The 27,796-nt window shown below is 34.4% G+C and overlaps 2 protein-coding genes and 1 pseudogene across 2 annotated transcripts; 2 read left to right on the forward strand and 1 right to left on the reverse strand.

The window, feature by feature from the left end:
- Positions 1–3,007: 3,007 nt before the first annotated feature.
- On the reverse strand, positions 3,008–9,656 carry LOC120208735 (annotated as a pseudogene).
- A 273-nt stretch (positions 9,657–9,929) lies between these two features.
- Positions 9,930–23,486, forward strand: LOC120208748 (starch synthase 3, chloroplastic/amyloplastic-like). Its single transcript, XM_039207939.1, has 16 exons — positions 9,930–10,214; positions 10,607–10,673; positions 10,771–12,237; positions 12,711–12,925; positions 13,326–13,596; positions 13,779–13,954; positions 14,502–14,609; positions 15,023–15,132; positions 15,233–15,338; positions 15,707–15,877; positions 16,458–16,586; positions 16,982–17,164; positions 17,355–17,486; positions 17,613–17,724; positions 18,035–18,158; positions 23,203–23,486. Exons 1-16 carry the CDS (start codon positions 10,107–10,109, stop codon positions 23,333–23,335), a joined length of 3,612 nt encoding a protein of 1,203 aa, XP_039063870.1. The 5' UTR covers positions 9,930–10,106; the 3' UTR covers positions 23,336–23,486.
- Positions 23,487–25,330: 1,844 nt separating this feature from the next.
- LOC120208749 lies at positions 25,331–26,213 on the forward strand. Its single transcript, XM_039207940.1, has one exon. The coding sequence runs from the start codon at positions 25,407–25,409 to the stop codon at positions 25,905–25,907; it is 501 nt and encodes a 166-aa protein (XP_039063871.1). The 5' UTR covers positions 25,331–25,406; the 3' UTR covers positions 25,908–26,213.
- Positions 26,214–27,796: the final 1,583 nt, after the last annotated feature.

Raw genomic sequence — 27,796 nt, forward strand, 5'->3', positions numbered from 1 at the left:
TGGCATGTAATTAAAAGATTTGTATTAGATACGCTCTGATCAGTTTTGTAAAAGTATATGTTTTATATCATAGAAAATAAATGGTTTTATTAGAAATATCAAACTAAATCTTGGGTATTTTGTAAAAGTAAATGTTTTGAGTAGTCAATGTGACACCTCAGACTCGTATCCGGGTCGAGTACGGGTTGAGGGTGTTACATACTCTATCGATTCTTGGGACATCTACACCCAGTCGGTTGATATAGTGACGTGGCACTGACTTGGATCCACTGATTGTCGTATTTCTGCTAAAAGGAACATGGGTGTCCTAATTGTTTCCCGAGCGTCAACCAAGGCTAGTTTTATGTAAACCTAGTTATTTATGTATCTATTGTTATGATATTTATTATTGTTCTCACTTGAAGTCTTATTTGAGGATATACTGAAGTGTTGGGGTATCTCGAGTCTATCCTAAGAGTATTGATACTATCCCAAGAGTATCGATACTCTTACAAAATTTCGGTACTTTATATAAGTACCGATACTTTTAAATATTTTGTCTTGCCTAGTTTCAAAACTTTCTGGGAGTTTAGAAACTATGACCCAAAGTATTGATACTCTTGCCCAGAAATTCACGAGTTTGCCTGAGAAGAAGAACAAGTTTCGATACTATCCCTCAAGTATCGAAACTCAACATGAAGAGAGCATATAATAGGTGAAAAAAATCATATTCTACTATCCCAAAGACCTTAGTGAGATCCCCAAACATTATTAATGTTTTATGAATATACAAAGGAGCATAAATAGGGCATTAGACATGTTTATAACTCTAAAATATGAAATCTACCATGGGAATGCTTCAAGCTTATACAACCTACTACATTTCATCTAAATGACTCACATAAGGTATAGTTGAGTCAAGAGTGAGTTACCTTTGATGCTATACTGCTAGAAACGTCGAAGATTCATCCTAAAGTAATTTTTTCCTTCCCCTTAGCTTTGGAGCCTTCTCCAACCTCTTGCACTAAAAAAACCAAATGCAAGGGTTACTAACTATTGCTAGGGATTAAGGAGGGGTTTAAAACACTTCCTAAGGCTAAAAATATCTAAAAAAATGGGTTGGAACCATCTAGTTTCTTTATCCCTTCTAAAACCCGTTCTTGAAAACTACAGTGACATGGGTGGTTTGAGAGCTTGAACTAAAGCTTGAAATGCAAGGGTTATGATTCTTACCTTTAGAACATAGGTTAGGGACTGGAAAATGATAAAGTTCACACCTTTACTTTGCAATGGAGGAGAAAAACGGGAATAAGAAGATGACAAGGAACTGAAGAAAAAGATGAAGCTTTCATCAAACGGTGATATCACCTAATTTTAATGATTTTCAGCTTTAATTTGAACAAGGGTAAAATTGTTTCCTTGGTCCCTCTAATTCAAACTACATATTAAAAACACCGTTTTTATTCACTATTGGGCTTACCTCAAGCTCAAATCCTCTTCAATTTGGGTCAAGGCTTCCTACAAGCTAAGGAATTACACCAAGGCCCATCTCGGGTTAGCCCAATACTTCTAACCCGGGATTCAGGGAATTACATATGTTGCTTAAGATGACCGACGGTTGGAGTAAAGGGGACTAGAATAAGAAATTTAGGGAGTTTTTTTATATTTAAAAAATTTGTGTCTTTTTCAAAAATAAAATATTTTTAAGTTTTTTAAAAATATATATATTTCAAAAATAAAATATTTTTAAGTTTTTATATTTCTAAAAGAATCAAACGTCCAACAAACTAGATATGAAAAAAAAATCATTTACAGGGTCAGACGGAATCAGCCTAAGACAACAAATTTTCGAACAAAGAAAAGAAAGAATTATCAGTCATATATCTAAGATATAGAAAGAATTATCAGTCATATATCTAAGATATAGAAAGAATTATCATTCAATATATCTAAGATATTTCATCCATATATCTACGTAAAAACGTAGATAATTGTTAAACCATATCTATTTGAAGGCTGAATGAAGGGATAAAAACGTAAAAAGGAATAAATCGTAAACACTGATTTATTTCTGAATTAATCACATAATTAATTATGTAATTCCTCTATCAATAGCTGGCTGAACCTGGACACAAAATGAGTTCAGATTCATGCTAAAAAATAATTGTTAAACCAGCTATTATATCAGCTCAAAGTAAGGCTACTTAATTTTCTAATTAATTTGTTGTCTACACGAATTAAGGTTCGAATGTAGCCTCAAAACCGTCTAGGTTCAACCATGGAAACGTATCAGTCAATTTTCCAGAAAGGAACAATTGTTATAGCTACAACAGATTAAATTATGATTTGTTATCTGTCAGCCTGCTAATAACGGATAAATACAGCAATTAAATTACCGATTTGAAAAATATCATTAAGCTTATAAATATATTTTAAAGAAACTCATTTCAGTTTTATAAACATAAGAAATTCTTCCGTATTTTCTCTAAAAAGATATAACGTGCGCAGACGTGTCAAAAACATGTGTTACCACGATCACGACCACAACCACAACCCAACTGGACTGACGGTGGTGGCAGTGCGCGTGCACGAGAGAGTATCTTATCCGCATTCAACAAGAAGGGGAGAAAGAGTCTCTTTAAATACCCTTCACAAGAGATATGTCATCCCAATGTGAGATAAGCGTCCCTAAGAAAATCTAAAATTCCCCACAAAATGCGAAAGAATTCTTTTGAAAAAAAAAAACAAATTTTAAAAACGAGATAAGAGCAATTGCGAGATTAGCTGCTTAATAAGTAATTCTTCTCTTAGATAAGTGAATGATCCAACGCCTTCCTATGGTTTCGTTTGACCACATTGAACTCTGACTTCATGGTAGAGTGAGCGACCACAACCATGAATTCCTCAACCGATAAGATTTTTCCCATAAGGGTATTTTTGCTAAGGAAGATATAACGCGCACGCACGTGTCGAAGGCACGTGTTACCACGATCACGAGCAGATCTGGTCGGACGGCAGTGACGCACGCTTAAGCACCAACAATGGACCAAGGCTTCTCTCCAATTGAATCCCATACAAGGTCCTTGAAGGATGAATCCGAGAGCACAGCAATATCACCAAGTCATTCCCACCTGAATCAGTCAAAAGAAGTAAAAATATTGAGAGGATATCACATCTAAATACACAAAGAAAACAGAAGCAAGCCACTGCCACTCAATATCTAAATAAATTTCACATAACTGAAACTGGCATAAAGCAAACAAAGTTTATTAATGAAACATACATGTTTGGTAGCTGCTCTAGAAGTTCCTCTAATAACTCCTTTTGCCTAATCAAAGAGGCAACAGCTTCAGTCATTATTGTTAGGGGAGATTTGGACGCTTTTCTTTTTTGAACAACCTCATTTAGCAGCTTCATAGGAGGTACCAGTAAATTCCTTTAGAACGTCCAAAGCTACCGAGGAGGACATCTCATTTAAGAGAAAACTTTCGGCCTTAAATGGTTTAGATGGATAATGATCACCTGAACCTTTAAATTTGTCCTCTGAGAATATAGTACAGAACTTCTCTGTGACAAAGAAAGAGATAAATAAACTGTCCTCTTGTACATAAATTTTTCTTTCTTGATCTGACCATCCAAACTCTTCAATATTTTTTCCCCTAATTTTGCATTTTTTCAAGCTTTACAACCCAGGCTAGCCATCTGGAAGCACATGTAGGTTCTATCTGGTTATCAACATTTAAGTTCTATGTTTCAGGTTATTGAGTTGAACCAATTCCAATATGCAAAGCTTGAAAAAGAAATTGCCCATTTTTCATTGCACACTCCTCTTGCTTATTAACTTGATTTTCTCCACTTCTCGGAGAATTGTTATGATAATCTAGAGATAATAAAGGAAGCAAATTGATTTTCATAGGCTCGCTAAACTTGGTTACAAATGCATAGAAAGATGCTCCACCCCAATCATAATGAGATTGTAATGAACAATATTAGATGTGCAACGCACGAACAGTTCTTTATCCATTGAACTGTCACATGCTTCCAGACTAGGCTTTGCATATCTAGTAATGTCAATGCTTGACAATGTTGTCTAACAGAACAACCTCCAATTATTCTAATATAATAGTTATAGACAAACATGGAGTGGGAGAACCTGGAATGTGGGCTTCTTCCTCTTACCTTTTCTACTTTCCATGAACATGTTACTATTGTTAGAATATCAAAACTGTACAAGTCCCCAAGAGCCTCTCCATAATACCTTCCAAACATGAATAACTTGATCCATATGCCACCATCGAGCGAGAATAACGAGCACATGGCCATTCACCATGTGCCACGAATTCTTCCCATTGCTATGTATTGGTATCAAGAACATGCAACGATAAGAAATTCTATCATTATTAAGACCACCAAAGGCATAATTTTTGATCCTACATCTGTTGCTGCATGCTGATGTTTGTGCAAGACACATAAAGACTACAAATTACGAGCTAAAATAAAATGAGATGCGGGGCCAAGATGGGAAAAAATAAGAATAGAAAAGGACATTAATACACCTTCATAGCATGTTGGAAGGATTTTTCATTTTTATCACATATATTGTAATACCCAAAAATTTCAGTAAGTGATCAAAATATAAATTTTGAAAGTTTGGTAATTAAAGTAGAAATTTGAAAAAAAACGAGAAAAATTCCATAAAGGAATAGTTTTCCCCAAGAATAATAATTTCTTTGGGAATCATAATTTTGATTTGGAGTTTGTATAAAAGTCTATTAAATGATAAGATTCGGTATAATATTAGGATAAACGAATAGAATTGAAAGCTTACAAAAAAATTTGAATGAAGGTAGTTTTGGGTTAGAAAATTATAATGATAATTTTAATAAGTGAAATTTGGTGAAATTTACACAATAAAGTGGAATAGTGCAATTTAGTGATTAAATTAATTTTTTGGAAATTTGGAAGGGCAAAAAGGGATATTGTTAAATATGATTTTTATATTTATTAAATTGGAGGTAAAAGGATGGCATGGAGGTAAATAAAAGGATTCATTAAGGGTAATTTTTACTTTGGGGATAAAATAAATTTTTTATTCATTTTAAACGAGCTTTTAAGGTAAAGTTAAGAGATATTTTGAAGGAAATCTCTTAAAAATTTTCTCTTTCTCCACCAGCTGGACGAAACACCATAGCTAAGGTAGATAAATTTTTCTTTTTCATTTTTGATACATTTTAGTGAGATTTAGGACTGAGTTCTAAAATAAGAAAATCATCTCCACTAAATTCTCTACAAATCGGTATAAGTATTGCATTGTTTCATGTTGAAATGTGAAAATGAGTATTTATGGTGGATGATGGAGAAGTTGAATTTGATTGAAATAAGATTGAATTAAAATTTTAGGTGTGTTGTGGAAGCGGGATCAGACATGAAAATTGATTTGAAACAAGTAAAGGGACCTAGTTGTAAGTTTCGACCACTAAGGGATTTAATTGATAAAAAATTGAATTTGGGTTATGTTGATATGTAATTGATTTAGAATGGTTGGAATTAATTGGAAATGAATGTTGGATGATGATTTGAGCTTGAAATCAAATTGGAGACAATTAGGGGACTATTATGTGATTTTTGGCTATAGAGAGAAGTTATTGGAAAATTTTATAAAAATTTTCTTTAGGTTAGATTGAGTATTAGAATGGTTTTTGTATGTTTGAAATGATGATTTGGATTAATTGGATCTTGGTTGAGTTGTTAGGGACCACTTGGCAAGGTTTGGGAATTTAAAAGATTAAAATGTAAGCTTTTGAAAGTTGAGATACAATGCTGGAAATTATTGTTAGTGTGTGGAATTGGGTTAATTTGGAAAATGGATAAGATTTAAGTTTAATTTAAAAGTATTGAAAAACAATTAGTGATGGAATGCAAAAGTATGAGTTGAAGTACGAAGTTGGAAAGTTAGTGGTGAAATGATTATTTTGTAAAGTTAATGCATTCAGTTGAGAATATTGAGAAAATGGTTGGTTGTGATAATATTATTGAAGTTGAGTGGAATATCAAGGGACCATATTGAATGTTTTTGGAAAAGTTGGAATTGATTTTTTTATAAATGTTGAATAGTGGCCAAAGGTAAAATTTTAAAGAGTTAGGTGATTTGTTGTGATAAATGATAGTTTAGGGGATTTGGAAGCCTATTTGAATGGAGTTAAATTTAGTTTCAATTAATGAAGGAAAATTAGTATAAAATATATGTTCATGGCAATTATTTTAGAATTTTATTCAAATTTGAGTTTATTATATTATTATCAAAAGTACTAATTAGTGATTTAAATTGGATTTGTCAGAGAAAATGGTGACGTGTAGATTGTGATCGAAATCAAACTCCAAGTGAGTTAAAAGAAAAGGGAAAAATCCGAGAGTGAATTGATCGTAGTGTTAAAGCTAGTGAGGCAACAAGTGAGCGCAACTAACTTTTTATATTAAAAAATAATACGATGACGACTTGCGATGAGTCAACCTCAACTGGTATGAAAATAAATATTTTTAAATCGTGCATTTGTTGGGGAAAATGATAGTGTGTAGATTGTGATCGAAATCAAGCTCCAAATGAGTTAAAAAAGGGATAAAATCCGAAAGTGAAGTGATCGTAGTGTTAAAGTTAGTGAGGTAACACGTGAGTGCAACTAACTTTTTATTAAAAATAATATGAGGACGACTTACGAATAAGTCAAGCTCAACCGATATGAAAAGAAATATTTTTAAATCGCATTTTGAATATACATATTATTGCTTTATTTCATAGCATCTAAATATATTTTTGGGTATAAACTGACCAAAAATTATTTTTTATGGAAATAGTTTTATATTCGATTATCTCAATTGTTTTTATATGCAAATTAGTATTTGATTTAGAATAAAGGTCATTGTATGAGATTGATAATTAATGGTACAATGATATACCATGAGGTGGAGTGATGTATGTTATCTAATCAATGTATATTTGTGTACATCTGTCTGGTATTATATGTGCATTATGATATTCATGATGTTTTGACGGCATGAATGATCATATTTGTATTGATTTAGTATAGTGATATTATGTTCTACAGTACATATATTTCTGTTTAGCACTAAAAGTGCTATCGATTATTGACATTAAATCTGTATATTAAGCGCACACTCGTTATCTGACTCGCGTACCATATATTCTCATAAAAATACAGTGAGCGTTTATATGATCTAAATAAAAAAGTATAAACCCGAAATGACTTAGTACAATTGATTTATAGAACTTTTGTAATATTGTTTATTTATGAGCATCTGATTTGATATAAATTATATACATGCTTTTATTTTAATAATATTTTTATATAATATGATATATTTTATTTGTTAAATATTTTATTTATTTTACTTATATTATTTGTTACCTCATTAAGTACGAAATATTTAGCATGTGATTGTTTTACGCGTAGAAAAATAAAAAGAAAAAGTTGTCGAATAGGGAGTTTTTTTTTCTACATCACCTTTTCAGAATCAATTACCATCAAAATCAGTAAGGACATCACTTTTGGTATTTTATATTTCATAGTGGCATGTGTATTATAAATATGTTAGAGGCTCTGTTATTAGTATTTTGATGCATGAGTTGTAAAATAATAATTATTACTGCTGAAATATGGTAATGTTAAAAGGGTTGTCAGAGTACTACACAATATCGAATTACTAAATTATAGTTTTCAATTGATTTCAGTTTTAAAGTATTCGTATTGAATTACGATTGTAATGAAATTATTAGTTTAATATTTATATTTAATTTGAAATTATAAAAAGAATCAAAAATTTTACAGTTTTTAAATAAGAAATTTCTTTATACGATTGATGTAACATATTTAACACGTATATATTTAGCCCAATGAACACAAGTGTATAGGTGGAACAAGAAGATATAATTACCTGGGAGGAAAAGCAGTGCCAGTACAATTTAGTAGCCTCCACTCATTCTTTACCATATTGAGAACCCACACCTCACTCGGTATGTTCGTAGGATTAGTACTTCCGAAATATTCACAGATCTTTATGACATCATCTGTCGTGGGCTATGGGTGATTCTGCTGTGCGACGCTTGAAAAATAATTAAAAATGACGTGAATTGTTAAATAAGTAATTGGTTAAAATTTAAATCAGTTATGTTATATCATTTAATTGAAAATATTATCAAGTATAATAATATATTAGATAGTGCTTATATAATGTAATAGATAACGTTTATATTGACATATTTTCTAACTAAACAAGTATATTTAAACCGATAACATTGCAAATTTACCTATTACATTATAATTATCGGTTTTGATGTTTTTGGGATTGATATAATTTTAAATGTATTGACACTTTATGCGTGCACCTCGTTGTGTTTTCATTTTGGAAAAAAAGTATCGACACATATTTAAAAAGTGTCGATACATAATGTAAACCTATTTGTTAATTAACCAGTATATTTTTACTAGTTACATTGTAAATTTACCTGTTACATAATAATTATCGATTTTGATGTTTTTTGAATCGATTTTTCATAAATGCATCGACACTTATGCGTGCACCAGTTTGAGTTCTTCAATCATAAGTTTATTCTTTAAGAAACTAAAATTGACCTAACTTTATCCTATGGAGATAATAAGAGTATATCATAAGTTTGCGTTGAGAGATGGTTGTTTCTGGGTTTTTGTTCTTTGAGAAACTGATAACATGGTGGGTTTCCCAATGTTATTCTTTTGTTACTGTAAAGTTTTTGTTATTTTCTTACTGGGTTTTACTTAAAATATCTAATTTTTTGTATTAAAAAATAAAAATTCCGAAATAAAAATGATCACATAAGCACACTTTTTTACTATCGGTTTTGTCATTTCGAGATCGATTTTGTCATATTTTTACTTGTTATATTGTTATGGATCGATACATTTTTATAAAGTATCGACACTTTATTGGCGCTATAACTTATTTTCTTTTAAATTCCAAAAGTGTCGATACTTATAATAAAGTATCGTCACTATCAACATATCTGGTAGTGTTTTACCTGTTTTGTTATTTATAGACCGGTTTTGTCAATTTTTATCTGTTTTATTGTTATGGATTGATACATTTTTATAAAATATTAACACTTTCAATATATATGGTAGCGCTTTACCTGTTTTGTCATTTATAGACCGATTTTGTCATTTTTTACCTGTTATATTGTTATGGATCAATACATTTTTATAAAGTATTGACACTTTCAATATATCCGGTAGCGCTTTACCTGTTTTGTCATTTATAGACCGGTTTTGTCATTTTTTTACCTGTTATATTATTATGGATAAATACATTTTTATAAAGTATCGACACTTTCAATATATCCGGTAGCGATTTACCTGTTTTGTCATTTATAGACCGGTTTTGTCATTTTTTTTACTTGTTATATTGTTATGGATCAATATATTTTTATAAAATATCGACACAAACCGACAAGCTAAGTTTGCTGGTTGCCAAATTTTTTAATATTTCTTCATGATTTCCACCTATTACATTATTATTACTCGATATTTCCGATAGTGCTAAACCGACTTTATCAAATATCTTTTAATGTATCCGGTAACACCATATGTTAGCCGTATATTAATCCGTCTTTCCGTAGACAATTCCATGGGCTATTCTTCTCTACAACCACACTTGTCAGAACAGACATTTCAGATCCTTATATCCGACCTATGGGTGAACTAATAATCCAAGTTTGGCTGTCATCGATCCTTTACAAATCATTTACGATCGTTGGATTAACTAATGATCCCCTACTTGACGGTCATCAGCTCTTACAATGTTTTTGATATTATAGATTTCGAAACATTTTAAAACTACAGTCTTTTTATGGTTGAGATTCTGATGCTGGGTTTTATCATCAGTTTGTTCACTTCCATCTTCTCTTCTGTTTCTGTACAATTTGGAATTTAGGATTTCTAGAATTATATTCTGGACGTGAACGGTAGTTGAGATTTGAGAGGGATCAAAATTATTGAATGAATCAATGAAGCAAAGTATTTCCATAGAAGCGAAAGTTCAACTGCAAACATCTTATTTTGTGTTCTAACAATTTATCCATGGAAGTGTCTTTGCAATTGCAAAGACCATTGAGATACAAACCTCTTCTTGACCACAAGACCGACTGTTTCAAGATCAATTCCTCGCCTTTTGCGACAACTCTACTTGTAAACTATCTATCTATTTTTTTTATTGTTTTGCATGCTGGGTTTGATTTTGATTACGAAGTTTGGGTCTTCGGCTGTATCTGTTCGTTGGCTTCTTTCCTTAATTGAGATGATAAGTGGTACTGATTATTCATCTTTTGTGGTTTTGTTCACTATGTTGGGTTTTTGCATTTATATTTTGTTTCATTTACAAAATCCTTGTTTTCGCCATTATTTTTAGCTGAGCACTCTATTTTCAGTTTATTATTGTTACCCGTAGGAATCTCATTTCTTTTTCATAGTACAACTGGTTCTGGTGGTCTTATGTCTGTTGTATATAATTTTAAATGGAACTGTATTGGGGGATCGCTTTGATGTTGTATGCTTACTTTAATATTGATTGTTGATTTCAGTTCACTCCGTGGCGTAGTGAGTGCCTTGCCAGAAGCGTTTCACATAGAGTTATTGCTGGTGCTGCAGGTTAGTTGTCGCTAAGTTATGTGCTATGGTTTTGAATTAACATTTTTCAATTATCGATCTTCGATATTTTTTAATTGAAAATTGGGGTTTTATATAGATTTCTCAAAGAGGAGACGTAGAAGATTGTCTTCCCGTTCATCTCCTAAGGGCTTTACCCCGAAAACACAAGCAGGAACGAGTGACAAGAATAGGGATCAAAAGAATGGTGGTGATGATGATGATGAGGAGGAGGACTCAAGCATTACGACATTGAGAGAGCCTGCAGAGCCTACCAAGACAGAAATTGAATCAAAAGTTGACGAAGAATCGACTGTTGAGCTCTCTTGGAAGAATAAGGTAGATGAAGGTGAAAAGGAAGAGCCAAAAGAGGATGTAACATCAACAGGCAAGGAGTTGGCTGTTTCTGAAATCAACTTGAATGCAGAAAGTGGAAATGTAAGTAAGATTGTTGAAGATGTCACGGGGTTACATAAGAAAGAAGTAATTTTGGAAAATAATACTCCGAGTACATCAAAAGATCTAACATCTGAAGGAAAGCAATTGGATGGCACAATAACTGGTGACACTATTGCTGAAGAGAAGGATTTGGATGGTATGATAACTGATGACACTGTTATTAAAGGAAATCAGTTGGATGGTATGATAACTGAGGACACTGTGACTGAAGGAAAGCATATTGATGATACAAAAATTGATGACAATGTTATTGTAAAGGATGAAAGTATCGAGCCTAATGAAAAAATAATTGAAGATGTTTCAGCAAAACTGAAGTTGGAGATGGAAGAAAATTTGCGTAAACAGGAAATTGAGGTGATTGCGGAAGAGAACTTTTTGAAGGGGAACAAAATTTTCGTTTATCCTCAGTTTGTAAAACCAGAAGGAGACATAGAAGTGTTCTTTAATAGGAGTTTATCCCCTTTAAATGATGAGCCAGATATTCTAATCATGGGAGCCTTCAATAACTGGAGATGGAGATCCGTCACTAAAAGGTTGAATAAGACTCATCTCAAAGCGGATTGGTGGTCTTGCCAGATTCATGTTCCGAAGGAAGCTTACAAGATGGATTTTGTGTTCTTTAATGGGCAGAATTTATACGACAATAATGATAAAAAAGATTTCTGCATAACTGTGGAGGGTGGAATGGATGAGTTTGCATTTGAAGATTTCTTGCTTGAGGAGAAAAGAAGGGAACTAGAGAAACTTGCAAAAGAGCAAGAAGAGAAAAAAAGGCAAGAAGAAGAGCAAGTAAGAATAGAAGCAGAGAAGGCAGCTAAAGAAGCAGACAGAGCACATGCAAAGGTGGAGACTAAAAAGAGGCGAGAAATATTGGAACAATTGATGAAAAGGGCTGCAAGATCGGTTGATAACGCTTGGTTCATAAAGACTGACAATTTCAAAGGGGCAGACAAGGTCAAATTATATTATAACAAAACTTCAGGCCCTCTTGCTCATGCCATTGAACTTTGGATTCATGGAGGGCGTAATAATTGGAGTGATGGATTGACAATTGTTGAAAAGCTTGTCAGATCAGAGAAAGAGGGTGGTGACTGGTGGTATGCAGAAGGTATGTTTGACAGTTTATCTTCTGTTTAATTTGTAGTTAGTACTTTGTGTATGATATTAAGATGATCTCCTATAAGTCTAAAATTTAGAATCAATCTCCACATTTGCTATATTTTATTCTGGACACTTTCTCCTGTATTTATAAAAAAAAAAGCTGTGGAATGTTGCTTGATGTAGAAGATATTGGATATCTATGCTTTCAGGAAAAAAGTGATTGTTATGGCCATGAACATGCTTGCTTGATTGCTTGAGGATTTTTGTTTACATTATATCACATGAAGCTTGCTGCTTCTATATTGGATTTCTTTAATGTCTTCATTTGGTTGGCTAGAGAACCATATTTTCCCTTTTAAAATGTAGTTGTTTTGTTAGTCACTGATGAACTTGCTGCATTGTTGACTGGGATCATACTTTGTAATTAGAGGGACATTTCTGGGCTGTTTATTATATGATCGAGATTGAATTGTTCTGCAGTTGTTATACCTGATCGAGCCCTCGTGTTAGATTGGGTATTTGCTGATGGACCACCAAAAGTTGCCACTATATATGATAACAACAATCATCAAGATTTCCGTGCTGTTGTCCCCAAAAACATTCCTGAAGAGCTGTTCTGGGTTGAGGAAGAACACCACATATTTAGAAAGCTTCAAGCAGAGAGGAAACTAAGAGAGGAGGCCATACTTGCCAAGGTTAGTTTCCATTAACGATATTATGAGTGGTAATAGTCAATTTCAGAAGTATAGAACACAGTGAATATTCAAATATCATTATATTAAAGATTTATTTTTCATGGCAAGATGCAGAAAGGTTAGGGTAGTCAAATTTAAAAACATTGTTGTGAAAGATTAAGATTATTTTTCAATGACTATGATGGCAGAGAGAGAAATCTGACAAGAATGCAAATCTTTAACAAGTGTCAGAATACAAAGGTTGCTACTGGAAACGCATTTGTGCATATTCAACGATTGATATGACTTTTCTTGCGCACTACACTTCCAGTAGGAGAAAAAAGATAAAAGGTTTATTTATTTTATTCATTTATCTCGGTTGTCTTTACTGATTTATTTTTGTTTTCTTCTCTTGTCTTAGGCTGAAAAAACAGCACGTTTGAAAGCTGAAATGAAGGAAAGAACATTGAAGAGATTTCTGCTTTCGCAAAAACATATAGTTTATACCGAGCCTCTTGATGTTCATGCAGGAAGCACTGTTACAGTTTTTTACAATCCTGCTAACACAATACTTAGTGGAAAACAAGAAGTATGGTTCAGATGTTCATTTAATCGTTGGACTCACCGTATGGGTCTTTTACCACCTAAGAGGATGTTGCCGGCAGATAATAGTTCTCATGCAAAAGCAATTGGTAAATGCAGTCAACCTTCTTGGTATTCTGAATTATACAGATCTGCTTTCAATTCCAGTTATAGATTTCTCCAATTAACACGGGGAATGAAGCTTGTCTTTATCTTCACCACAACTAGTTTTTGAAGTGCCTGCACATTGGAGGTTATTGCCTTTTGAAGCTTAAACTTTGTGTCTTTTCAGTCAAGGTTCCATTGGATGCTTATATGATGGACTTTGTATTCTCTGAGAGGGAAGATGGTGGAATTTTTGACAACAAAGATGGTATGGATTACCATATACCTGTTTTGGGAGGAATTGTGAAAGAGCCACCTATGCACATTGTGCATATTGCTGTTGAGATGGCCCCCATTGCAAAGATGGTATGATTTCGTTCAAATTCTTCTTTCTCCTGATGAAGAGAAAATTCTTTAAGATGATTTGATTTATTTATTTCAGTTTTATTAAATATTAGATATATTTTGGATGGCTAGGATTATAAGTTACCTTAACCCTAAGTTGTTCTTGAGTTTCTTCTTCTTTTCTACTTTTTTGTTCAGTCTTATTTCTTTTTGGATGGCTAGGATTATAAGTTACCTTAACCCTAAGTTGTTCTTGAGTTTCTTCTTCTTTTCTACTTGTTTGTTCAGCCTTATTTCTTTTGATTATTTTGGCTTTTCTTCTTACCCACATCACGATATGCAGTAGTGAAAAGTAATTCGGAAATGAGCCAATTAGGGGGAGAGGATGCTGCACCTCTTGCTGAAATAGGAAAATGCAGATATCTGGGCTTTTCCCCCCTAATATATGTCATATAACTGAATTTGGTAGAGCATTTCATATATGTGAATTTTGTAGAGAATTAATCTCCATTTGTGGTCATATCTATACTAAAAATCTCAGTTGCTTCCCTCAATAACTTTGCAGGTTGGAGGTCTTGGTGATGTTGTTACTAGTCTCTCTCGTGCGGTTCAAGATTTAAACCACAATGTGAACATCATTCTTCCAAAGTATGACTGCTTGAACCTAAGCCATGTAAGCTTCATTGCTGTTACGAAATCAAGATTTTTTCCTTCTTGATCGTTTTTGCTGGAGATACTGCCTGAATTTTCTTAAATTGTGAACATTTTTTGTTTTAATTCTTGCTTACTTGGCATGTTGATTGTACGCTTGCACGTTGTGTTAGCAATTGATGCATTTGGCTGAGGTGTACTTTTCCTTTAATAAGATATCAGTGTGAAATTGTTGCCTGCACCTCTCTTATTTGATTTTCTTTTAAACAAAATTGTTGCTACTTACAAATATGTTTTGTATCATTTTATCTGCTTCTCATAGTAATTCATATCTTAATAATCAGAAAAGGGGGGAAAATCATTCATCGCTTATCATTTTTATCAAAGTTGTCTTTTAATAATTCCATATCTGTCAAATGGATGTTTATGATGCAGGTGAAGGACTTACATTACCAAAAAAGCTATTTCTGGGGTGACACTGAAATTAAAGTTTGGTTTGGTGAAGTAGAAAGCCTTTCAGTTTACTTTCTGGAGCCACAGAATGGGTAATTTTAATAATTCCTGTGCACCTTCAAGAATTAAAATGTTTCATTTTAATAAACAAACTACAACCATAAGAATGCTTTGGTGTATTGTTGCCTGCAGATTTGTCTGGAAAGGATGTGTTTATGGTTGCAATAATGATGCAGAGAGGTTTGGCTTCTTTTGTCATGCTGCTCTCGAGTTTCTACACCAAGGTGGACTTCAGCCTGTAAGTTCAAATTCAACTTATAGTTATGCATAAATATTTTCTTTTTTGTACATTTCATACTCTGGTGATGGAGTGAGGATGCGCGGGTTTGAACTTTGAAAGCTCTAATCCCGCACAAGTTTCCTGCCACTGGGCCAACCTTTTGATGGCGTTCTGCTTAACTAGTTAAATGCACATACCTGGCAGTATGTAGTGTAAACCACCTACATGCATGGCAGTACTTTTTAGCAATTATCAAAACCAATCTTTTTTTTTTCCCAGCTTTATAGGCCCTACAATTCATTCATAGAAGAATACTATGTGTACATCACTCTCTTAAAATATTGTCTTTCTTGAATAACCATTTTACTCTACTTAACCCTCGACAGGATATCATTCATTGCCATGACTGGTCAAGTGCCCCAGTTGCATGGCTATTTAAGGACCATTACATGCATTATGGTCTTAGCAAAACACGGGTTGTTTTCACCATACATAACCTTGAATTTGGAGCACACTTCATTGCTAAAGCTATGCAATATGCAGACAAGGCTACAACTGTATGTGCCTAAATTTTCTTATAGCTAATGTAGTTTACTTAATGTTGTAGCTCTATACATGTATAGATATATTCTTATATATAGTGTATTTATGATCAATTACACATGAATCTTTTACTATAGTTGGGTTCTTTCGGTTGCCTAGTTTCTCTTTATCTAAAGTAAATGCTTTAAATTAAAGGTATATAGTGTGGTTAATTTCGGACCATGTCCTCGGAGCACCAACATACCGGTAGGCATTAGCTTTCTCCATTTTCATTTGAAGAGATATAAACTAACCACTAAGTGGTCCAGGAATTTTATCTTTTTGCCAAATATAAGTTTTGTAGTCTTTATTTTTCTCATTGAAATTGAAATGTTTTTGTAAAGGTGATTAGAGTATAATTCACTAGATTTAGAATATACTGAGCTAGTGATACATCTGTAATAACCATTTTTCTGGTGCTTCCAATCCATTTGAATTATAATTTTCTATTTTACATTGTATTAATTCATGCTATGGTATCTCAGAAATATATTTAATGGTCTTTTGCCTTTCATGTTACTATGTTGGTGTCTTGGTGATATTCACATTTTGCAGGTATCGCACACCTACGCAAAGGAGGTTACCGGAAATCCTGCAGTTTCTCCTAATCTTCACAAGTTCCATGGAATATTAAATGGAATTGACTTAGATATGTGGGATCCGTACAACAATAAGTTCCTTCCTGTAAGTAGATATAATTAATAAATAAATAAATCTCATATGAGCTTTTCCTCAACCCTTAAATGAATAAAACAAGGAACTGTTATGCATCTGTATCTCTTTCCTCGATTCGTATTTAAATAGACGAACCGCGAGACTTTCATCTTCTTTTTTCTATTAGAAATTTCGAGCCTTTTCTTTTTCTCTCATTTAAAGTTATATTTTAGGGATGCAATGATCTGCTGCCTTGATGATATAACTAGACAATAATTTTGTTGATACGATATTCTAAATCAACCTTAGCAATTAATGCTATTCAACGAAAGAGTGTCAATTAACCGCCAGAGCTTTTTTTTTTATGCTTTTGTCCTATTTTTTCAATTATTATTTTTCTTAAGGTGAGATGCTGGTTGTTCCAGATACCTTACACTTCAGAAAATGTTGTTGAAGGCAAAAGAGTTGCCAAGGAAGCCTTGCAGCAAAGGCTTGGTTTGAAGAAATCTGATCTTCCTGTGGTTGGAATTATTTCTCGTTTAACTCACCAGAAAGGAATCCATCTTATCAAGCATGCAATTTGGCACACCTTAGAAAGCAATGGACAGGTTCCATTCCTTCCACCAGCATCTCCATCATGAACTTGTAGGATTACACAGTATTTGGTCTGTGTCAGTCTGAGCTTCTCAGCAGTGACATTGATGTGATACTCCCAAGGATTTCCTTGGTTATTATTTTCCTTGACAATATATTACTTGATGCATCTTAATAAGTGCATGATTAAGTTTTTGATGGCAGGTTGTATTGCTTGGCTCAGCTCCTGATCCTCGTATCCAAAATGATTTTGTGAATTTGGCCAATCAGCTGCATTCAACTCATGGGGATCGGGCTCGCCTTGTTCTGACCTACGATGAACCTCTTTCTCACTTGGTTTGCACCATCAAAGTTTATCATTTATTTTTATTCTATGAAGCAACATACTGATATTTTGCTTTGCGATATGATCCAAGCTGTTTTGATCTGTTCTTTATTTTTTTTATTTGACTATTTTTACAGATATATGCTGGTGCTGATTTCATTCTGGTTCCCTCTATTTTTGAGCCTTGTGGACTGACGCAACTGACAGCAATGAGATATGGCTCCATACCAGTTGTTCGTAAAACAGGAGGTGCATGCTCATCTTAAGTCCGTAATTTTGATACCTCTGAACGATATTATTCTAACGACTTAATTACGGAGATGTGTTGATATGTGGATGAACTGTTACGGAGGGCATTGAAGTTCACATTCATTATGAATTACATACATCAAGATATTTCTTATGTTTTACAAATTGTGTCTGATTTTCATTGATTTTTGGTTTTTCCTGGATGAAAAATGGAGACTTTATTTTACATGAATCTTATTTAGCCTTTGTTCTTGGAAGTTAGATCATCTCAAAGTGTGCTGACGTTGTGTTTCCATAACTTTGTTTCAAGGACTGTATGATACTGTATTCGACGTGGACAACGATAAAGCTAGAGCTGAAGCACAAGGTCTTGAACCCAATGGGTTTAATTTCGATGGAGCTGATAGTGGTGGAGTCGATTATGCCCTCAATAGGTGAGTTTCTCAGCACTGTTGTAGGTTCGGTGCACTTTTTCATCCATTCTTCGTTGTCATTTAGTTTCCGGACGACATAGCATTTGCTGCATTTGTTCTCCTTTCCTCCTGCTCACACTCATTCCTATCGTTGGAATTCATAAAATTAAGTTCAAAATCTTTACCTTATTTCTAGGAGTTTACCTTATAGACACTAATCTTAAGTTACTAATTTTTAGGGATCATTTCCTATTTTGTACTAATTCTTTTTCTTGAAAGCTGTAAACTATCAACAGAAAATAATATGGAGAGCAACCTTTCTTCCTAAATTTGTTCATGGTATCAGGGTTTTAGGATTCTTTTAATCCTGTTTTTTCGACTCTGATCTCTCACCTTAAAAATCCCTCTTGTTCAGCCTTCCTCCATGGGTGACGAAATTCTATCCGAATATGAGACTTCACAAGTAACTCAGAATATCAATAAGGTAACCACTCAAGGTGACCTTAATTCCTCCCTTATAATCACCAATCACTGTCTAGATGGAAAGAACTTCTTACAATAGTCTCAATCGGTTCTCATGGGGATTTGAGGTCGTGACAAACTAAGGTACATCAATGGAGAAATCCCACGACCAACCATAGCAGATCCTACTTATGCTACATGGGAGCTCAACAACTCAATTGTAATTGCTTGGTTGATCAACTCAATGGAAAGCCACATAAGTCGTACTTATCTTCTATTCAAGACTGCAAAAGACATGTGGGATGCAGTAAAGGAGAACTACTCTGATATGGGAAACGCTTCTCAATTATTTGAGATCAACTCAAATTAAAGGATATCCGACAGGGGACACTCTAAGTAACCCATTACTACAACAATTTGAAGATCCTGTTGTAGGAACTTGATATGTATTATGAGGAAGATTGGAGTGAAGGCTTGGAACACTACAAGTTTATAACACACCTCAACAAGGAACGACTCTATGAGTTCCTAGCAGGGTTGAACCGAGAGTTGGATGAAGTCCGTGGACGTATTTTGGGTAGAACTTCTCTACCAGCCATTGGTGAAGCATTTGCAGAAGTTTGAAGAGAAGAAAATCGTCGTCGACTCATTATGGGGGATGTGAATGAACCTAAACCTGTGACCACTCTTGGTCACCATCCTGCTAAAACTTCAACTCTTATCTCCAAGGGTCCACAATCCCAGAAAACTTGAGCGGGAAGTGATTTAGAGCCAACCCGACCATGGTGTAGTAACTGTAACCGCGTTGGTCACACAAGAGAAAAGTGTTTCAAGCTTCATGATTATCCTGGAAACACAAAAAATCAAAAGGACAACAAGGCGATTTTATTATCCTCTAGCACTTCATCTACTACTACTGATGCTGACCTAGATGTTCACCTAACCAAGTCTTAACTCGAGACTCTCCATAAGATGCTTGGTACATCTACTGCTCATAGATCTTTAGCCACTCAAGGTACTACCCTCAATATTACCTTTGAATCTAATAACCGACCCTCTTGGATTCTCGATTCTGGTGTCTCCGATCACATGACAGGTCCACCTTGTTTCACACTGACACCCCTTGTTACAACCAATCTCGAGTCCAAATAGAAAATGGATCTTATTCACCGTTGCTGGAGTTGGAGCAGTACAACTTACTAAGAATTTCTCACTCGAGAAAGTCCTACATGTTCCAAAATTATCTTGCAACTTACTTTCAATTAGTAAGCTTACTAAAGATGAGTATGTGCTTCTTGAATTTTCTGCTATTGGTTGTGTGGTACAGGAACATAAATCGGGAAAGATGATTGACACTGCTAAGGTTGATGATGGACTCTATGTATGGAATTAACATTAATAAAGACAATGTACAAGGAGGATTGGCTCTATCGGGTTCAAATCAGGACACTATTATGTTATGACACTGTAGGTTAGGTCATCCAAACTTCTTTTATTTGAAGAAATTGCTTCCTATGTTATTTCGAAATAAAAACACTAGTTCATTGAAGTGTAAAATTTGTCAATTATCAAAGCATACCCGTGTACCATACCCATTAAAGCCCTATATCCAATCCCAATTGTTCTCCTTGATACACAGTGGCCTATGGGGAGCTAGCCAAGTGAAAAATGTTACGGGAGCTAGGTGGTTTATAACCTTTATTAATGACCACACTAGAGTCTATTGGGTCTATCTCCTCAAGGAAAAATCCGAGACACCTAAAATATTCCAAAGTTTTTATTCCATGATTCAAACTCAATTTAACTCTATCATACATTCACTCCACATTTATAATAGGAAAGAATACTTCAAATCTGTTTTAAGCCTATACCTTTCTGACCAAGACATTATACACCAAAGCTCTTATCATGATACACCACAACAAAACAGAATTTCCTAGAGAAAAAATCGACACCTCCTAGTCGTTGTTCGAGCCATAATGTTTACCATGAATGTCCAAAATACTTGTGGGGAGAGGCAGTTCTCACTACATGTTATTTAATAAATCGAATACCATCCAAAGTCCTAAACCTCCAAACACCTCTAAATACCCTACAAAAGGCCTTTCCCATATTTCGAGTTCATACCTTCTAGCCAAAATATTCGGTTGCAAAGCCTTTGTCCATAATCATCAACCAAATCAATCTAAATTTGATCCTTGAGCCCATACATGTGTCTTCATTGGCTATTCTCCCACACAAGAGGGCTACAAATGCTATTCACCAACTTTGCATCACATGTTTGTCTCTTGGGATGTCACCTTATTTGAAACCGAATCTTATTTTACAACATCTCATCTTCAGAAGGGAGACCCTCAATGGAGATGAGACTCTTAATACCCTCTTTATTATACCCCATGATTCTACTCCCATCATTGCTATTACAAAAAAAACCTAACAACCATGGTGCTCTCATAATTCCCGATTTAGACATTCTTTCCTCACAGCATCAGGAAATTAATACTACCCTTCCCAATAGTAACATTCCCACCAAAAAGCAGCAGTTCCTTGAATAAGAAAAACAGCAACAACAAGCTCCTGAACTTCTTGTATACTCTCAGTGTCGTTATTCTCCTGAAACAGACACAACACTGCCAATTCCATCCCCAATCGAGGATTGTTCAGTACCAGAGGTCTCCCCTGCTTCATCATCCATTGATCTTCCAATTGTAGTTCGAAAAGGTACAAGAAGCTGCACACAACATCCTATTTCTCAGTTTGTATCCTATGGAAATCTATTTAAGTCCTAAAAGGCTTTTGCGACGAATGTTGATCATGTAGAGACTCCAAGGAATGTAAAATAAGCACTTGAATCAACCGAGTGGAGACAAGCTGTGATGGAAGATATGAATGCTCTCAAAAGCAATGGAACGTAGGAAGTCTCGGAACTGCCTAAAGGAAAAAAATAGTAGGATGCAAATGGATCTTCACCACAAAATTTAAACCTGATGGCAGAATCGATTGGCAAAAAGCTCAGCTTGTGGCAAAGGGTTTCACCCAAACCTATGGTCTTGACTACGACAAGACATTTGCTCTAGTTGCCAAACTAAATACCATTCGTGTCCTTCTATCTCTTGTTGTCAACCTTGATTGGCCCTTGACTCTATTGGATGTAAAAAAACACATTCCTCAATGGTGAATTAAACGAGGAAGTATATATGAACTTTCCACTCGGGTTTGAAGAAAGTAAGGGTGGAGTGTGTAAATTGAAGAAGTCCTTATATGGGCTGAAACAATCCCTAAAGGCATGGTTAGAACAGCAGGAGTTATATTTAAAGACAAGCGGACCACACTATGTTTTACAAACACTCGGGAGAGGGAAAATGCTCTATTCTTATCGTTTATGTTGACGATATAATCCTAACAGGAGATGATTCAAGTGAAATTAGAAATCTAAAAGAGTTCCTTAGCACAAAATTCGAGCTTAAGGACTTGGGAAATCTCAAATACTTTCTTGGAATGGAACTAGCAAAGTCTCAAACAGGTATTTCTGTTTCCCAAAGGAAATATGTTCTTGATTTACTATTGGAAACTAGCATGATGGGTTGCAAGTCAGTTGAGACTCCTATGGTGTTTAATTTGAAGTTAGGGACTGATGAGGATGGAGAAGAAGTAGACGGGGAGATATCAACGGCTAGAAGGAAAACTCATCTGCTTATCACACACTCATCTTGATATAGCTTTTGGTGTAAGTGTCATCAATCAATACATGCACGCTCCGAGGGAGAAACACTTAAAAGTTGCGTACAAAATGTTAAGGTACTTGAAAGAGACTCCTGGTAAAGGTCTACACTTCAAGAAAACAGCCAGCCAATATGTGGAGATCTATACTGATGCAAATTGGGCAAGTTCAGTAAATGATACACTCTACAAGTGACTACTGTAGCTATGTATGGGGTAACCTTGTGACATGGAAAAGTAAAAAGCAATCTGTTATAGCTCGTAATAGTGCAGAGGCCGAGTATCAAGCGTTATCACATGGTATATGCAAAGGAATTTGGATACGACGACTAATGGGAACTAAAAGTGCCATATATCAGACCTATGAAGATGTATTGTGACAACCAAGCAGCTGTCAGTATAGCACATAATCTAGTTCACCACGATCGCACCAAACATGTGGAAATAGATGTTATTTTATCAAAGAAAGAATCAACTCAAGAGAAGTGTGCATAACCTACTTTTCTACTAAACAAGTTGCAGACTTATTAACTAAGAGCTTGAATAAAGGCCTATTTGAGGATCTTATCGGCAAGTTGGGTTTGATAAACATCTACACTCTAACTTTAGGGGGGAGTGTTGGAATTCCTAAAATTAAGGACAAAATCTTGACCTTATTTCTATGAGTTTACCTTATAGACACTAATCTTAAGTTACTGATTTTTAGGGATCATTTCCTATTTTGTACTAATTATTTTCTTTAATGTTGTAAACTATCAACGGGAAATAATATGGAGAACAACCTTTCTTCCTAAGTTTGTTCACCTATCATCTATGTTTTTAAATATATATGATTGATTTGAGTTTTTACATTTTATTACTGAATCATTTAATTATAATCTAGGGCAATCTCTGCTTGGTACGATGGCCGGGACTGGTTTTACTCATTGTGTAAGAGGGTGATGGAGCAAGACTGGTCTTGGAACCGACCTGCGCTTGATTACATGGAGCTGTACCATGCGGCAAAGAAATATTAGACGCCGATGAAGCAAAGACGCCTGATTATTACCATCTCCTATAGCTTTTGTACATTGTTTAGTCATACCTATCTTTTACTGCCATGGTTTTAGCACTTAAAATCGTTCCATCTATTTTTGTGTATCATAAAGCAATAGCCTCTCTTCAAAACTTTAGGGAAAAAAGAAATATGTATCATTCTCCGGAGCTACAAATTCTTGACTGTTGTTAATTACGCCGATGAAATGATAAAATAAAGTAAAAAAAAGGGTCCACTCATTTTGGATCACTGTTCAAGCTCAGCATGCCAACCTCAACTTACCATTCGTGGAATCCGGTGATTGGCGAAAATGGCGGCACACACGAGCTGTTTCGGCTCTTAATCTTAGCTTGCCTTTGTTTATTTATTATGATTCTATTACTAGCATTTTACATCTTGTAGTGGATGATGCCATCTCAGGCTAAAGCAATATATATTATATTTTCTTCAAAAAAAATATAATACAAGTTAAGATATATGATTTTAATGCTGAACATTATAACAGGTTAGTGAAAGTGTATATTGATTTTAGTTATTTGATGTCTGTGGTATAGGATTAAGAGAGAAAGCATTTGAAATGGGTTAAATTTGGTTATTATCATTTCTTTTGTCAATTAGTATAGGTTTTTCAAGGGGACATTAATACCTATCCAACATGAATTATGTTTATTTGATTCAATGAGAAGTTGAGAAGTAATTGAATTACCAAGAAACTCAGAAGAGATGGTAAAAAAGCTTTACTTTTCCTTATCCTCAACCATCTCTCTTTGGTCATTGTCCAACATTATAGATCCTGATTTGAGTCAATAAGAGCCCTGCCACTCACATTCACATATCCCCAAAACCTCACTTCAAAAAAAAAACATATCCCCAAAACCCAGGGAAGCATCGAAGAATGAAGCAGTGATTATATTAAAGGGATGAGTCACAGTTAAAAATTGATGATCATAATACTGAGATCAACAAAAACAAAGGCCACCACGTTTATCAATGCAACCATCGCCCAACCAAATGCTTTTACTCCATAAGCACCCTCACCTAGAAACCAAAATCTGCCTCAAGTTTCCATACCGTCACACTTCACATAGCTTTTATTATTATCTGTGCTAAAGCTGAATGAGTTAAGATACTGGTGTAAGTTGAGGATAAGGTTACGGAAATCAGTGAAGTTGGTCAGTGAAATCCTCCTCTTCCACCTTTTTTCCAATTACAGCCCAGTCTTTTCATTGATTTCCAAATATTTGTAAATCCACACTCAGTTCCTGTAAACCAATAACAAAAATCCCATACCAAAGATATCTCTTCCCTCTCAAAAGTGACTAGTTTCCATAGTTGGTAAATATGCTCTGAGATAAGCCTTGCTTCCTGGATTTGTTCAATGCCTCTGTAGTGCATACCTACCTCTATTCTTCTTTTTCTGTGGGTGCCACCTGCCATACCCAAACCACCTTTACAGAAACCATTGGAAATTGGAGGTAAATTTATGGAATAGTGTCAACTAATGGTTTGTTTCTAAACTTTCTTATTTGATCCGACTGGAAATATAATAGACCACAGGGCATAAAAGCTGGGGAAAATGAGAGATGAAATCGTCTTTTTCTTCCTCCGTTATTTGTAGGGTACTATTTTGAGGGTCTTGAAACCTGTGATCTTCTTTGGAAGTATTCCCACAGCTTCTCTTCTCTCCTCTGGTTGGGTTTTGGGGTTAAGCAAAAAGTACCCATTTGTGATCTTTGAAAAGCCCTGGGTTATTAATATTTTCTTTTCAAAAAAAAAAAAAAAAAACTCTGGGTTATTTTTGGAGGCTATTGAAACAAAGGCAAGCTAGGTTCCTGTTATTATTCTCTTTCTTCTTTCTCTCCTTTTTTGTTCCCAAGAAATAAACTCCGATTTATCTAGTTGCAAAGCAACACAAAACATCATGAAACTGAATAAATAAATATCCCTCCTCCTTGTATTTATATGCACTCTGACTTTTTTTCTTCTTCTTAACATTCAAATATTGAATCTTTTTTTTTTCTTTCTCCTTTTTTTTTTCTAGAAACGAAGTCATGGCAGACTGGCATGGAGATTTCAATGAAGAAGAAATGTGGTCTTATGATGGGGAAGAGGAAGATTCAAGCCCCACACCGAGGAAACCTAGGGGCTACTCCTCGAGTTCTTCCTCTGCATGGCGGCTCCAAAGCGCACCAAGAAGGATCCCAAGGGTTAGCAACGGCAGCAGCTCATCAGCAAAGCATGAAACCAAGATTGCTAAGCAATCATCGGCTCCATTGAACATCCCTGATTGGTCCAAGATATATGGCAAGCATGGAAATATGGATTCATCATCAAGGAAAGGGACATGGGTTGATGATAATGGTGGTGATGGCATGTTTTATGACGAAGATAATGATGATATGGTCCCTCCACATGAATGGCTAGCTAAGAAGCTTGCGAGGAGTCAGATTTCTTCATTCTCGGTTTGTGAAGGTATTGGAAGGACGCTTAAAGGCAGGGACCTCAGCAAAGTAAGGAATGCAGTTTTGACAAAAACAGGTTTCCTGGAGTAGGAATGAATGAATTTCCCAACATTTCATCAACAGTTCCACAGACCAAATCATCATATCTTCATTCTGCATTTATCATGTTTTGTGTAACCTTTTTGCTTTTATCCACTTTTCCTCGTTTTATGTTGTAGTCATGTAATGAAGTTTTGAAGTCGAGGTTCGAGAACATAGTCTTCATCGGAGCTGCCTTTTTTGCCTGATTTTTAAAGAATGGTAAAAAAAACAACGAAAGGTGGCAGCCTCCGAGTATTTGTCTGGTAGTGGAAAAGGGTTTATGTTCTGGATACAGTTGGAGTGCACTTTTAGCAGGAAAGATAATTAGTTAACCATTTATCATCAAAATCCTTTATACTTTGTTCTTTTCTCTATCATTTAGCGTAATAGTTAGTAAAATTTTATATCTTTTGCGTTATTTTTTTTATGGTTAAAAAGGCAAGATGAGTGGACTCATCAGTAAAGCATCTATGTGACTGTACAAACATTATCCTGGCCAAATTTGACCTGTTTCTTTCTTTCTTTCTTTCTTTATTAGCCACCGACATTAGTTGCTTGATGCCTGTACTTTTCCATCTCTAGTCTTTTACTGCTATTTTGTTTATTTATGTGTTAAATATTTTACAACTAAGTGTGGATGAACATGTCTTTAGTGCTCAAACTACAGCTAAAACTAAAACCAGGGTAAATCTACAGCTATTTGATGATTTGATAGTTGACAATTGCTTCAACTCCATACCTTTGCTTCTTCAAACAAGATAAAAGTTTTATATGTTTGCAATGGCATAAAAAATTCAGATGGACCCATATCCATCAGAATCAAGGGCCACCTATACCAAAAGAGTAGGGCCAAGGGCCACCTATATCAAAAGAGTAGGGCCAAGGGCCACCAACTACTTGCATTACAACCCGTCATTTTTTAACGTCTGGAGTTCCTATAAAATAAATAAATAAATAATATAAAAGGTATTTTATCTCTTATTGAAGGGACCACTCAACCATTTTTAACTAGACTCATCAATAATAAGGTGACGTTTGGTTCGTTAGAATATTTATAAGGGAATTAGAATCTGTGAAGGAATTAGAATCTATGAAGGAATTAGAATCTAATTTCATATTCTGTTTGATTCGCAGAAAATGGAATTGAAATCTAATTTCATATTCTGTTTAGTCATGTAAATTGAATTTGATTTCAGTAATGTAAAATGATAGAATTGTTCTTATTATTGTTTTGTTTTAGTTTAGTTTATTTTACAACTTACATGTAATAATATATTATAAAAAATTAAAAAATATTAAATTTTTATTTTATTGATTAATTATTCATTTCAATAAATTATAAAATTCATGCTAATAAACATTCTAAGTTAAAATCATCGCAATCGAAATATGTTAATAAGTTACCAAAAGATAGAGCAATATTTCGATACATTTCAATCGGAGTATGTTAATTAGTTACAAAAAAATACCAAAAACTATTTTTATTCAATATATGAATTAGAAACCTGACCTAACACGACACAAAATAATAAAAAAATTATTTTTATTCAATAAAAACATTGACTTAATTGAAAAAATTATATATAGAGGGGTATTATTGTAATTATTCCTAAATATATAAGGTAAAATTATATATTTTTTTCGGGTCGGTTCGATTTTTTTCACCCTAAACCAGAACCCGACCCGACCTGAATATCACACTTTAAAAAATCCGACCCGACCCGAATATCACACTTAAAAAACCTGACCCGACCCGACCCGAATATCACACTTAAAAAATCTGACCCGACCCGAACAAATAAAGTTTCACCCGACCCGACCCGAATATATGAATTAGAAATCCGACCCGACCCGAAATAATAAAAAAATATTTTTATTCAATAAAAACAGTAACTTAA

The sequence above is a fragment of the Hibiscus syriacus genome, unplaced genomic scaffold (assembly GCF_006381635.1).
Source record: "Hibiscus syriacus cultivar Baekdansim isolate YM2019G1 unplaced genomic scaffold, ASM638163v2 tig00017404_pilon, whole genome shotgun sequence".
In the NCBI taxonomy this organism is placed as follows: Eukaryota; Viridiplantae; Streptophyta; class Magnoliopsida; order Malvales; family Malvaceae; genus Hibiscus; species Hibiscus syriacus.